General features: G+C 45.4%; 1 protein-coding gene across 1 annotated transcript in view; it reads right to left on the minus strand.

Annotated features, from left to right (window-relative positions):
• The window catches only part of TOPBP1 (topoisomerase (DNA) II binding protein 1), an 18,749-nt gene extending 5,890 nt beyond the window's left edge, over window positions 1-12,859 (minus strand). The window contains exons 1-17 of the mRNA XM_010146277.1: window positions 12,779-12,859; window positions 12,045-12,179; window positions 11,373-11,516; window positions 10,538-10,719; window positions 10,213-10,406; window positions 9,257-9,436; window positions 8,101-8,270; window positions 7,452-7,615; window positions 6,698-6,945; window positions 6,111-6,415; window positions 5,385-5,557; window positions 4,195-4,406; window positions 3,489-3,778; window positions 2,857-3,030; window positions 1,896-2,005; window positions 695-818; window positions 202-351 (exon numbers count right to left, since the gene is read on the minus strand). Of these exons, the coding sequence (XP_010144579.1) occupies window positions 202-351; window positions 695-818; window positions 1,896-2,005; window positions 2,857-3,030; window positions 3,489-3,778; window positions 4,195-4,406; window positions 5,385-5,557; window positions 6,111-6,415; window positions 6,698-6,945; window positions 7,452-7,615; window positions 8,101-8,270; window positions 9,257-9,436; window positions 10,213-10,406; window positions 10,538-10,719; window positions 11,373-11,516; window positions 12,045-12,179; window positions 12,779-12,859 (3,036 nt within the window). The remainder of the gene's footprint in view (window positions 1-201; window positions 352-694; window positions 819-1,895; window positions 2,006-2,856; window positions 3,031-3,488; window positions 3,779-4,194; window positions 4,407-5,384; window positions 5,558-6,110; window positions 6,416-6,697; window positions 6,946-7,451; window positions 7,616-8,100; window positions 8,271-9,256; window positions 9,437-10,212; window positions 10,407-10,537; window positions 10,720-11,372; window positions 11,517-12,044; window positions 12,180-12,778) is intronic.
• Window positions 12,860-12,903: the final 44 nt, after the last annotated feature.

Genomic DNA, 12,903 nt, shown 5'->3' on the forward strand with positions numbered 1-12,903 from the left:
ACCGCTCACGTGCCCCCCCCGCCACAGGACAGGAACAGCACAAACACGGAGGAACCCTAAGAACCGCTGCAGCAGCTCCTAGAAACTACCAGCTCAACCCAGTTCACAGCATCAACCTTTTTAATTAATATGTTAAGGCAACATCTCAGTTATCTGAATCCAAACTGCTGCAGAGAACATGAATTTGTATCCCACATTCACCTCGTCCTCCTCTGCTGGTTTCCCGGTTGACGGAAGTTTGCTGGAGGAGGGGAGCTCGACATCTTGCACCGTGCTGATGTCCAGGCTCATTTTGGGATTGTACGTGTGAGGAAAGAGAGACTCGGGGAGCCATTTATATTCTTGGGCACTCTGTGAACATACGGAAGAGGAGAAACTGACTGATTCCTAAACGAAGGAAAAGCACGATAAAAACACCCCCCAAAGAAGTACTTTAGACAAGAGGAAAACGTGGCTCTTGTTCTGGGAAACATGTGGCAGAAACGTTCACTGGCGGAGAATTTCTTTTCTCTTCATGGAGAACAAGGTACAAGTAAATCAGTGAGAAGTGACCATTCAATTAATAAATTCCAAGCAGGATGCAAAGCGTCAGTTCCTACTCATACACACCCCAACAGAAAATCCACTGCCGCGCGGCTGGTTTTAACCCCCGATTCCCTTCGCTGTGCCTAAGGGCCCAAAGCAAGCTCCGTACCTCCAAAAGCCAGTGCTCCGAAACAATATGTATGCCCCGTTCCTTAACGGCTTTGTACTCCTTATTGCTGTCGTTTTGTCCCCCCTTGTAGATGAAGTGTGTCACCGTCTCATCAAAGCACCATCTAGAAAAGAGGATGAAATATAACTTGAAGATAGAATTTCTACCCAAAAGGATCAGAAATCCAGCTCAGAAGTTGCCCTATCCTTGTTCATGTTCAAATACTGTTTTGCCTGGTTTGTTCTGCCTAACTAAGCGACGAGTCTGCACTCTCCCCCAAAACCGCCAGCACTCAGTGTCAGGACAAGACAACGTCTTCCAAATGGCTTTGGAAAGCATTCCTGAAGGAAACTAAACTACACCTGATAAACACAGGGCAGAGGAGGGGGGTTGCTTGTGGTTTTTTTTACGTGGAGTTTCAGATCAGTTTCTGACAAGAACATGTGCTCCAGGATGTGATCGCTTTTTCCTTTGCGGACATAGTGAGCTGCAAGTGAAATGAGGATCCCTGAAGCTCAAACAAACTAACTGCTGGATTCTAACACGTAAAGAGAAAACCCCCAGTATTTGCTATCTAATGCAAGCATCTCCAGCACCTCTAAGCTACAACCAAGCATAAGGGCAACTTCTTCACCCACATCGTGAATGGTAACACTTATTAGAGAAGTCGGTAACAAAATATACAGATCAGACTTAGCAGGAGCAGAATTCTGCCTTAAATCCCAAAGCTTAGTTTGGAGTTTCTCTTCATGACAAGCTATTTTTCCAGGCTTTTCAAAGCACACTACCTTAGCCATGCTGACATCTGTGAAATAACTAGTTTTGAGCCAGGGAGAAACACATACAAATTCAGATCAGATTTAACATTTTAAACCACCCAAAAGCTAAACGTGTTTCATAGTTTTCTACAAAAAAGAAGCAAAGAAAAAGACAATATTGTGCAATTCAAGAAGACTTCAGGACAAACAGTCTTTGCAAGACAGACTCAACAAGAACACGGAGCCCGGGGCTGCAGCGGGGAAGGTTGGCTGTACTTGGCATTAGCAGCGGATGGCTTTATTTTGCAGCAGAAATTGTTTAAGATGGTGAAATCTAATGCTTTGCTCTAGGAAAAGTTCACACAGATAAAGCGTATTAGGATGCAGATTCGCATGTATCACGTCAGTGGGGAAGCTTAGAAGCTGCTTGTATCCGTTGATACCTGTAGTCTGCCCCAAGGGAAGCTGCTACAGCGTTCAGCTCGCTCTGCCTCTTGCTAAGCTTTTTACTAACATAGATCACAACATCGGCCAGAGGCTTGGGCTCTTCTTCCTGTTCAAGCAGCAGGGATAAAACCAGGAGCGTCATGTTAGGAAGACTTCTGTACCAATAAAGAAAACACTTTTCAGAGTAGCAGGTAGTAAAACATGCAATAACAACAAAACCGTGATAAACACATTCTCTCTACTTTTGCTGCTCCCAGCCTTGCTGGTCAGAACCCAGCACTATCATCATTCCACACACGAGGAATCCAGAGTCACTCTCAGCCGGTCTCCCCGGAACACACTCTGCTCCTTCCATTGCAGACTGAGCGCTTCCTAACACTGAGATCAGAGAATTATCAAACCTGATGCCACAGAAGTGTTTCACTGTGCTGGAGTGAAGAAAGAAGTACAAGGAGCTACAGAATCAGAAGTGACAGCCCTCCCCTGCTGACGGCCATTAGCTCTCTGGCCCCGGCTCTACAGCACTGCCCTAACAGGAAAGACCGGGAAAGAAGACAGGTGCACTAAAAGAGAACTCCCAACTTTAGTCCAAGGCAAAATACTTAATTCTGGTTATCTGGACCTATCAGGAATTTCTGAAGCGTGATGAAATCCCCTCATCCCAACAGCTCGAAGTCCAAACTGGTACGTATTTATATGCTATGTTACTTAGCAACTGCTGAATATTCACGATAGCAGTACAGTACAGACAGCAGAAGAAGGGCTTAAAATTCTTTGCCTTCCAGGAGGAAACTCTTCTAACTTACCGTCCTTTAACTGTCACTGAGCAATGCACAGTCATACGGATTTCTACTCAACGAATCACAAAGCACAATTCACAAACTCCCCTGTAACGTAAATCACAGAAGATACGGCGGCGTTTTCTTAACAAAGCCAGCAAACCCCTGGATTTCCTACCGCTTCCGGCTGCGCAGGTGTCAGCTGAGGGCTGGCGCTGTGAGCTCCCGCCTGCCTTGAGCTGTTTGCCAGCGCCAGCTTCAAGTTCCTGCCGATGACCTCAGAGAGAGGGGTGCTCAGTTTCCTCATTCTTTGATCGGGACCTCGTGGAGTTTCCAAAGCTGCCAGAGCATCCTGCCAAAAAAGGGAAGCAACTGACTGACTTTCAGGCATACATTACAAAATTCTCACTTTTGTGAGAGCAGTGTTTCATCACAAAACAAACAAACGCTTGTTTCCAAGTATCTGGAGCAATTATGAGCCTTCTTGTCACAGTTCTCAGTCTTTAGGTGTAAAGGACACAGACTGTGTACTGCATGAGGTGTAGAACACACGAGCACATGATGCAGTGAGCACGACAGAGCTTTGTTAAGGACACTATAGCAACTCCTAGTCAATTATTTAGTGCACAGGTCATTAACTAGAAATAGATAAATAACAGAGCCAGCTTTCCTGGCTGTATTAAAAACAGAAATTCTGTGTGTTAACAGCATAAAAAAGGGTAACGTGCAGGTTTCTGCGCTGGTTTTAAATTTATGCACATCTTCAGCCCCACTGGCTGTGCAAACTAAAAACTCTGCAAGGGTGATCACCTTGACATCGAATGAAGGCTTGAATAGCTTGTCTTTGGAGAGAAATTTTGACGGTGTATCAAGATGCAAAGAGGGTTCTTTCTGGGGCAGTTGCCCTTGTGCAAGAGGTGTTGTCTGCCCAATGTGATGGGAGATGACAGCGTGGAAAGCTTTACTCTGGAACCTGCTGATATCAAGAGGGGTCACAGGTGGGTTTTTTCCAGCTTCGAGGAGGCAAGTGGGTTGTTCTGAATCAGGAGATTTAGCAGTTGCTGGTGTCTTGCTAAGCTGAGTAACAGAACTCTCCTTATCTTTAAAAGAAACAAAGAAAACATAAGCAAGTGATGGGATTCTTCTGTTGAACGCAGATGTCACACACACTTTTACTTAAATAGCGACTGAAAGTTCATCAAGTAGGAAGCTAAGCTGGCTCTATCACCAGCTCCCCCACAACCTACAGAGCAGCCTGTGTGTCAAAAAGGGGACACTGAGCTTGATTCCCCACTGACAGCCACAAGACGCCACAGCTCCCAGGGGCTGGCAGCAGACACACACAGTTTCATTTCTATCATGACTCACCAGCAGGAAAAAAAAAATGGAAGAAAAATACTTGGAAAAAATACTCTAATACTCTGAAGGTGTCTGGAAATTCCTCCTACATGCCTTCTTTACCGGGAACAAAGAGCACAAGGACACAACCATATTCCCTATCGTGCTAATGACCAACCTTCAGCCTCTGCGTCTTCCACCAGGAACTCACTCTCGTCTGCTCTCTCTCCCCTCCTCGCGGACTGCAGGAGCCAAGCTGCAGTCACTGCCGGCAAGTTCCACTTCTTCGCAGCTTCGTACTTGGAACCCCCCGGCTCTCTCACCACGAGATGGGTGCTGGCAAACATCCCTTTTTTTGCGTTGGCTTTCCGCACAAAGAATTCTTGGACCCTAAAATTAGATTAATAAATCATCCATTTAGTCATAAACAAAAATTATCTAGGGCACATTTATTCTATGATAAAATGCATCCGAGCAACACAGAAAGAACCAGTAGAATTATCTGAGGCTGTGCACTTTGCAGCCTAACCTGCACCTACAAGCCACAACAATAACAACAAGAAGATACACAGCACAGTTTTGCTTCTGTCAGTAATGGAAACGTAACATTTCTCATATTCCAGAAGTCCTCACATATCCCATATTTCCAAACTATACGCTGGGCCTGACCTCCTTCTGCCAGATTAATGGGACAGCCTGGATTCCTTTCTGGAGCCGTCATTTCCAAACGAGCAACAGTTTTCTTTGTATTAGTTTCTCACCAGGGACCCAATCTTTCAGGAACACAGCAGGACTGAGAACTCACCAGCAAAGAATGTGGTTCAAACCGACCACAAATCAGACGAAATGACACTCCAAGGGATACAGTTTCGCCACTTCAGGACTAAACATGTTTTTCCTAAAGTTTTTCAAAGATTCTGATGAATCGTGAGCAAGTGATTCACCACCCCAGCTCCTAAGAAATGGCACTGTCACTGGTTATGTATGAGGCGGAACCAGACGGTACTGAAGAGGAGGAACAACGGTCCTCTCCTGGACAGCTGAAGAGTGAGTGCCCTGACATCTGAAAAACTGACTTTCTTGCTCTGTTCTAGAGCAGAGCAAAAAGTCATGAGACTCAGCTGCTGGGAAACAGGAGTCTGAGCATATTCTGGTAGAAATTAGGCTGTGTGAATACCGACTAAATGTCACTAATGGAGAGGAAAATACATTAACGTCTCATTGCTTCAGCACTAGTTTTGTAAATGAACAGAATCCCAAAGAGCTTTAACTCCAATATTTGTTACTCCCGTAAAAGAAGAAATGAAATGCATAACAGATTTCCTCACACTGGCTAAGAATAAGAAGAAACGGTGACAGGAGACGTACCTAGCTCCCAGCAGCTCGGCCAGATAAACCAGGGAGTCTCTTTCTGCACCGGTGAACTGGCTAAAAGAAAGAACACAATCCTCCAGAGGGGTGACTCCTTCCATTGCCGGGACAGGGGTGAAGAGTGGGTTGGACTGGGGGTCTAAAAGAAGCTGCTGTTCCACACATGTTGTCTGAAAAAGGTGGTGGAAGAGATAAAAATGCAATTCAAGTCGAACAGCTACAAAGCCAACAACATTTCAGCAACTGTGCAACAGCAGTTCTGGACTTTACAAGCAACCTGCTTCCACCGTTACACTCCGGACTAACTATTTCCCACTGAATCAGACAAAATCTTTTCTGGATCATTTGAATTTTGTCAGGTGTGACATACTGAGGCACTACTCGGAACTTCTCAGTGGCTGCTCTTCCAACCCTGGAGGCTCCCTTACAGGCGTGACCTGAGGGTCTCTACAGACTGGCTTCACAGCAAGTCACCCAGTATTGAAAAACACTACCAGCGCTTGGTCTGCATCCTGGAATGGGTCATATTTATTGACTTTGAGCTATAAAGCTGACTTGCTCTTCTGTCACAAGTTAAAAAGCTGTAAAAAGCATGAAACAAGAAAAAGCGAGCACAAAGACATCATATGATGAAACCACGGTTAGTCAGCGCGCTCCTTCGGTAACCCGTTATTGAGAGAAAGCTGTCCAGCTCTGGGGGAACGGGCAGCGTGACCCCCTTACCAGCCACGTGTTTGTGACAACATCACCAACCGTCGCCTTCACCGTGCACCCCAGTAAAGGCACCACGGCGTAGTCTGCGATGGTTCTGCTCTGCAGCGGCAGGACCTTCCCAGCGTTCTCCTTGATGAGATCTGCAATGCAGGACTTGTCCTCTTCACCGAAACCCACGAGAAGAAACCTCTTCGTGGCAAACAAGCCTCCCTCAGCCACCGAGGGCATGTCACAGGTGGAAGATTGATTCCCTCCTTGAACGGGCAAGTGAGTCACATCGGTGAAGGTTCTGGATGTTAGTTTTTCAACTTCATCTGAAAGGAAAGAAAACAAACCAACCAACCATGCTAATTGCTTGACAGGAACAAAGACAACTCAAAACAGTCTCATGTAGAAGTGACAGTTTTCTGCTGTTTTCAGCCAGGATTAGCTAGAAACTGTTCTGTCTAGGCCTGTTTAAATCGGATTTCTGAATCACCACACGGAAGTTAACAGACTAGGTGTGGCTATAGCTCTTGGACGAGCAAAGGCTGCAAAATGCCAATGCGGATTAGCAGCAGTTGAGGTTCCTACGGTGTCCTGAACCCAGAACGTACCTAATGTAGAATCACTGTTGACGTACTGTGAGAGAAAACAATCTTCAGCGGCTTCCTGGTGCTTTATAACCTTCGCAGCTTCCTTCTTCAGGAGACTGTTACTTTTGGGAAGAACTGACTTCATTCCCGGTTGCTCCAAAACGGGGTTCTCTAGTGGCTGGTAGTTCAGAGGGATGTATCTCTCCACTGGGAGTAGATAACCTTTACTAAATGACTCCAGCAACCACTTTGCTGTCACTACGTGAGGCCTGTAAGATAAAGGGTTATACAAACAAATTACACCAGGCTTCAGAACTCAGCACCTTCTGTCCCACTCTGCAAATCCCAGTACGCACACATGCCTGGAGTTGGTAACTCCAGCACTGAACAAGCTTTGAGCACTTTATAACCTTCAGGGTCTAATTCTTTCAGTCAGAGGACAGGGAATTTCATACTTATTCTCTGTAACAGAAATTCTATCTGCCACGGCTGGGTTGCCAAATCCTTCCTCCTCCGTACAGTAACAAATACATGTTAACACCTTTCACCAACTATACCACTTGTTTTTCTGCTCAGTGAGGTGACTTGCAGCTACCCAAAGAACTCCATTATTCAAGAGCACGGGAGGACGTACTTATGGACAGCAGCTGCAAGTCTCCTCATTTAAGTTGAGGACTATTTAGGATTTCCAAATCAAGACCCGTTTCCTTGTTCACAGGTTGTGGAGAAAGAAAACAAGGTGGAAGTAGACCTTAAGCCATCTAGTTATCATAACCTGTGAGCTGTCTTGTCCAAAAAGTGTTTCAGCTCGTCATTATTGTCCCCCAAAATGACATGGGTAACATCTTCATTAAGCTGATTAAACCGAACACCACCACCGCAATTAATAAGCCTTCTCATCTTGTCCAGCTTCCTGCCACTGAAGCCACACAGGTAGATCTACAAAGAGAACAGAGCGACAAAAATGGCTTTGGAAAAAGAAAGAAAAGTTAAAAAGAATATAAAAATAAAGCAGGGTATTTTGGTATACCTTGTTTTGCTGCGTGCAGCTTCTGAGAAGCAGCAAAATGGTAAGCATTTAGAATTGGATTTATTTATCTTTGCAAATTAATCTAGCAAAACTTCAATATTTACTAACGGGGTGAATCCCCAGCCAAAGTCATACAACCAAAAACCCCACAACAAAACCCCCAGCCAAACCCCGGCCCAACTCTAGCCCCAAGTCTAGAAATGCAGAGCTTTGTACTTATACTGCATATCTAATGCCATAACACGCACAAGTTACAGCCTGGGGACACAAAACAAAACTAGCATTTGCTGCTAACCACGGAAACAACAATCTACTCAAGCAGCAGTTGCCAGCGCATCAGCTGCTTCCACAGGGCTAAGCCTGAACGTTTCAGAGTACACGTGGTTGAACCTACTCGACACCCATCTAACAGATCTTCCGGGGCTTGAAAAGAACTGATATCCAGGTTCTCCAGCTCGTCGGGAAGGGGATCCAGCCTGCTGCTCATGGCAGAACTACTCGCGGTTTCATTAACGCCACTCGAACTGATATTGGAGATGTGGCTGACGTCCGACAGGGCGTGATCTTCAACAAGATCAGAAAGATGCATCAGCTTTGGCTCATCAAGCTCTGCTGCTTCGCAACACAGAATACAACACTACCACCTACGATTTGGTTGTGCTGGAAGGAAATGAAAAGTCTGAAGAACAAAAAGCACTAGCAAGTGTAACCTTGGTTAAACCATGGGTTGTAATTACACGCAGACTGAGCACGCTCTCACTAGCCAGAGCGCTTGTGCACCTCCCCTTTACTCCCAGGTGGAAGACACCTACGAGACAGCAAACGGGCCCATTTCCAAAGCTCTTACTCCAGTTCTGTGGCCACCTATCAGAAACATGCTTAAAAACAATCAATCAGGCCTCCCTGCAGCAACGAGAAATCAGCCCGAAGCTCGGTGACTTAAGAGAGTTCTATGCAGTTCCCATTATACCTAACGTGATTCCCAGTGCTCTGTGGTCATGCTAACCCAGTGCCCCCACCCAGCAGTCACCAGCAACAGGCGTTTGGAAAAACAAGTTTAAGCTGGCTCTGTCTTTCATGCTGCCATATTTGTTTACAAAATGCTTTTTATTTCCTTCTGTTAGTAGAGTGGAGTAAGTAAAACAAATATATGAAGAAAAAAATGTAGAAAAAATAGTAATAAAGCCCGCAGCATTTGTTTTCCGCTAAGGCTGCTGTAAGATGAAACTCTTACCAGACCCCTGGTTTAAACTACATATGTATGAACAGTCATGCTTTTTTAGGGTTACAGATACACACCACAGACCCCTAACAGACAACCAGACACCTAATTCAAGGCTTCGTCGTAGGCAGTTGTTCACACGGTTTAAGGAGCATTCAGAGTGCATTGAAGCAATCCGTTGTGTTTTAAGCGCAAGCAGAATCAGAAGCCAAACTGCCAAACCAGCACTGCAAGAGCAAGTGGCACCCTGCGAATCTGAAACAGCTCTTCCTCCTCACTACGAGTGTTTCCTACCTCAGTTTAACGGATTTTCAAAGGTCTGACTTACTATCGGGCTTGCTGGCGTGATCTGTAGGTGTTGATGTGCTGGGCATATGACTCGGTCTTGATCCAGCCTCTACTTTATATATTGTCTCATCCTGGCAGAAGCCTTTCTTAATGCTGTCAGAAAACCACCGCACGGACACGCAGGGCACGTTCCATTTTTTGGCACATTCGTACTTCCGACCTTTCAAATAAAAATCACAAGTCATTAAACGGCTAATGCTTCAAACAGTGATCGCTGGAAGATGGCTGGACATTAAGAAAACCTAAAAATCCAGACAGCTGATTTCCATGTGCAAGTTGTGTTATCCTGGACTCTGCTGATAAGCTGCTTATTTATTCTCTAAATAAAGTTAGAGCAAAATTGACAGGTATGACAGGGCACTAAAAAAAAAAAATAAAAGCTTTAAAGCTTTGAAAAACAGGGAAAAGAAAAAGTTTAAGTCATCCCAGGATATTTCCCCATAGGGAAGAGGAGGGAAATTGGGGAAAGAAAGAAAACCTCTCCCATTCTCCTCACAATGAAACTACAATCCTTTCATTTTCACAAGAGGAAAGGAAGGGAGCTTCCATTTCACCTTAGCGGGAGTTCAGAAGGCACAAAGAATACACCAGATCAAAAACATGACTTTACAATTCAATTTCAGTCGCCATATAAATTAAGCCCTATCCAGCCCTCCGAAAATACTTCAGTTTTTCTTTATTCTTCCATCCCCTCTCGGATTCTCCCTTTTCCTTCCCTTAGTTAACATCTGGGTGTCTGGTTTTTAATTCTTTTGTTCTCCTTATGCTCTTAGAGCAAAGCAGGGGTACCCTGTGTCACTCTTCCCACCAACAGCGGTCCCCTCAACAGCACTCGTAACAGCCACACTGAGGCAGACAGAGACAGCTCAAACTCCTACGCCTGCTTACGCTACTTCAGCTGAAGAAGTGGAAGAGTGTTTACTCAGCCAGCCCTACCTTTTGGCTCCTGGACGATGAGGTGAGTGCACTCGTTCATCGTAAGCTGCCCCATGTACTGGCCACCGTGCTCGGCAGCGAGGCGCTGCACCTCCCTCCTGTCCGAACTGCTCAAACCTGTCACACAGATGGTACAGCCGAGGAACACGGGGCAGGTGTAGTCCTCCACGTTAACGTCCGTGTACCTCACCATGCTATGGGAGTGAAAGCAGAAACAAAACGTTTTCTTCTTCCAAGGAAAATCACCCAGAAAAGGAGAGCAGTCTGTATCACAGAAGAATTGCCAGTCCCCAAAGCAAAACCTGTTTTGGTTGGGTTTTTGTACCTTTGCTGAGACTTATCCCACAGAGTCTTGACCCAAGAGGGAAGCAAGATAGGTTTTTTCAGAGAAGCAGCTACCAAGTACTTCTTGCTGCCAACCTCTCCAGCTATAAGGTGAGTTACTGACACGCTGAGGTCTCTGTGCACACGTCCGCCCATCATCTGCACGTACTTATGAACTTCTTCCTGGGCAGGGAAAAAAATTACAGAAGATCATCAAGAAAAAAGAAAGAACTTACATCACGCTCACATTCACCTTAAACAAACCAGAACCATGAGTTTCAATTGTCCGTGCTTCCTCCAAAAAAACTGTTCAAAAATACAAAATGGATATACATGGAAGCCGTAAAAAACAACAAATATCATTTCCATTTTATTTGCGTTTATGATAAGCTGAGCATAAAACGACCCTTGATAAAAATGCTACCGTCATCCTGTATGAGTAAACGTTACGGGAGGTTGACATTTTAGGTAGTATAACTCAGAAAGAGATACTGCAATAAATGAAGAGTAAACTTCTGAGATACCTTTTTAAACCATTGCTGCTGACTGGTACATCTTTAGCATGTGGTTTAGAGTAACCAGCAACAGAAGATGTTGCTTGTGGTGGCATTACAGCCGCAGACAAACCAGCAAGGTGATTTGTCACCAGTCAGTAAAAATCCCTGAAACATGCATTTACTGCCCTATTGACACCACTGAAATCTTCCATGGTCACGTATGTGCTTATGTACTATACGTTACACTTCTCTCCAGCACGACTCCCGCCTTAGTGACGAGCCATCTGAAGGAAACACCAACGACAACCGGCTAAACGACTCCTCCGTAGCGTGGGTTACCCTGACGTCTTTCTCCAGGCTGGTGCAGGACACCGTCACGTCGGCCATGGCCATGTTGTACACTGGATACTCGGCTCTCGGGACACAGCGCTGGGACTGCATACAGTACAGGACCACCTGCGGCCCGACAATCCTGCAGCCGAGCTGCGACAATGTCACAGGAAACAGAAACACAGAGAAAATTTGCGTTGGTCTAAGGAAGGTTCTCCCTGTCCCGGAATGCTGAGGAAGGCAGGGAGGGCCCCTGGTCTGTCAGTTGTGTTTTTCCTGTCAGCTGCACGTTTTCAGTACCCTCCTTGTAGGTTCTCTCTGGCCTCAGCAAAAGCAGCAGATGCCACAGCCAACATGCCAGAGACTTCCTGCCAGTCTGCCTTTGTCTGCTGGACAATTCCTTGCAGGTCAAACAAAATCACATTACTCAGGAGGTGAAAGCCAACGTGGCAACTCCAGAACTGATCACACTATTCATTTTTCTACCTGCTTCAAAATAACCCTTATGCTTTGCTAGCCATCTTCTTCCCTAAATACAGGGCGACGTTTGAAAGATTTTACTGTGAGTATTTCATACTGCTGTGTTCAGCTCTAGAGGAGAGAACACAGAGTGTACTCACAGACGTGAGGGCTTCCAGAAAAGAAAGAATACAGCTAGGAGGAAGCTGGGGGGTAACATACCTTTTCGAGATGATTGAAAACAACTCCTCTAAAAGGGTCACAAATGTAAAGCGACTTGTCATTTTCTTTTATGCTGAGCGCTGCTTCTTCTTCAAGGATCTGGAGATGTTCTTCTGGCTGAAATTCTTTTATAGACTGCAGGAAAACAGCGCATACAACATCATCTGTTTAATTAAGAAACCACAAATAGCTAATCCTGTGGAAACAACACAAGTACACCTGCCTGAAACAGCTCACAACAGAGTTACCATGCAAGAGTGTACTGGCAGAAGAAGGGGCTAAAATACCTCGTGGGTGTCCCCCTCATCCCCCCAAGTCTTCACAATAATGTGACTTACACGTTCCTCATCCAAACTTTCAGGACAGGATCCTGACTGTGCCTTTAGCTCCCATGGACAGCTCAAGGTAGAAAGCAATCCCAAGGAGGAGAACAATCCACCGTGCCCTTCCTAAGCCTGCTTAGTGCTTGGATGAGGGACCACCACCCAGGCCATCAAAGCTACATGTCACCTCACTCAACGTCAATAGGTTTTGAAATGATAGTTATTTCCTGTTCAAGAAGCAATTTCTTCCACAAAATTGTTCTTGTTCAACAATATTAAACACTAAGCACCTCCACTACAGAAATAGCTTTATTTCCAGGTGCTGGCATAGAAGCGACATCCAAGTCAACCACAAAATCGCTTAATGAGATAATTCACCACGCTCAGAGAAAAGTGATCAAACCTACTTACCTCAAGAGCTTTACGGAAATACTCCGAGCTCCCGGAGGCCTTTACGAATTTCACAAAGAAGATCTCCTTACTCCCCTTCATCCTTTAACTGAGAAACGACACCCACTGAGCGCCCCGACCAGCTC

This window comes from Buceros rhinoceros, unplaced genomic scaffold, assembly GCF_000710305.1.
Source record: "Buceros rhinoceros silvestris isolate BGI_N320 unplaced genomic scaffold, ASM71030v1 scaffold24082, whole genome shotgun sequence".
Lineage (NCBI taxonomy): Eukaryota > Metazoa > Chordata > Aves > Bucerotiformes > Bucerotidae > Buceros > Buceros rhinoceros.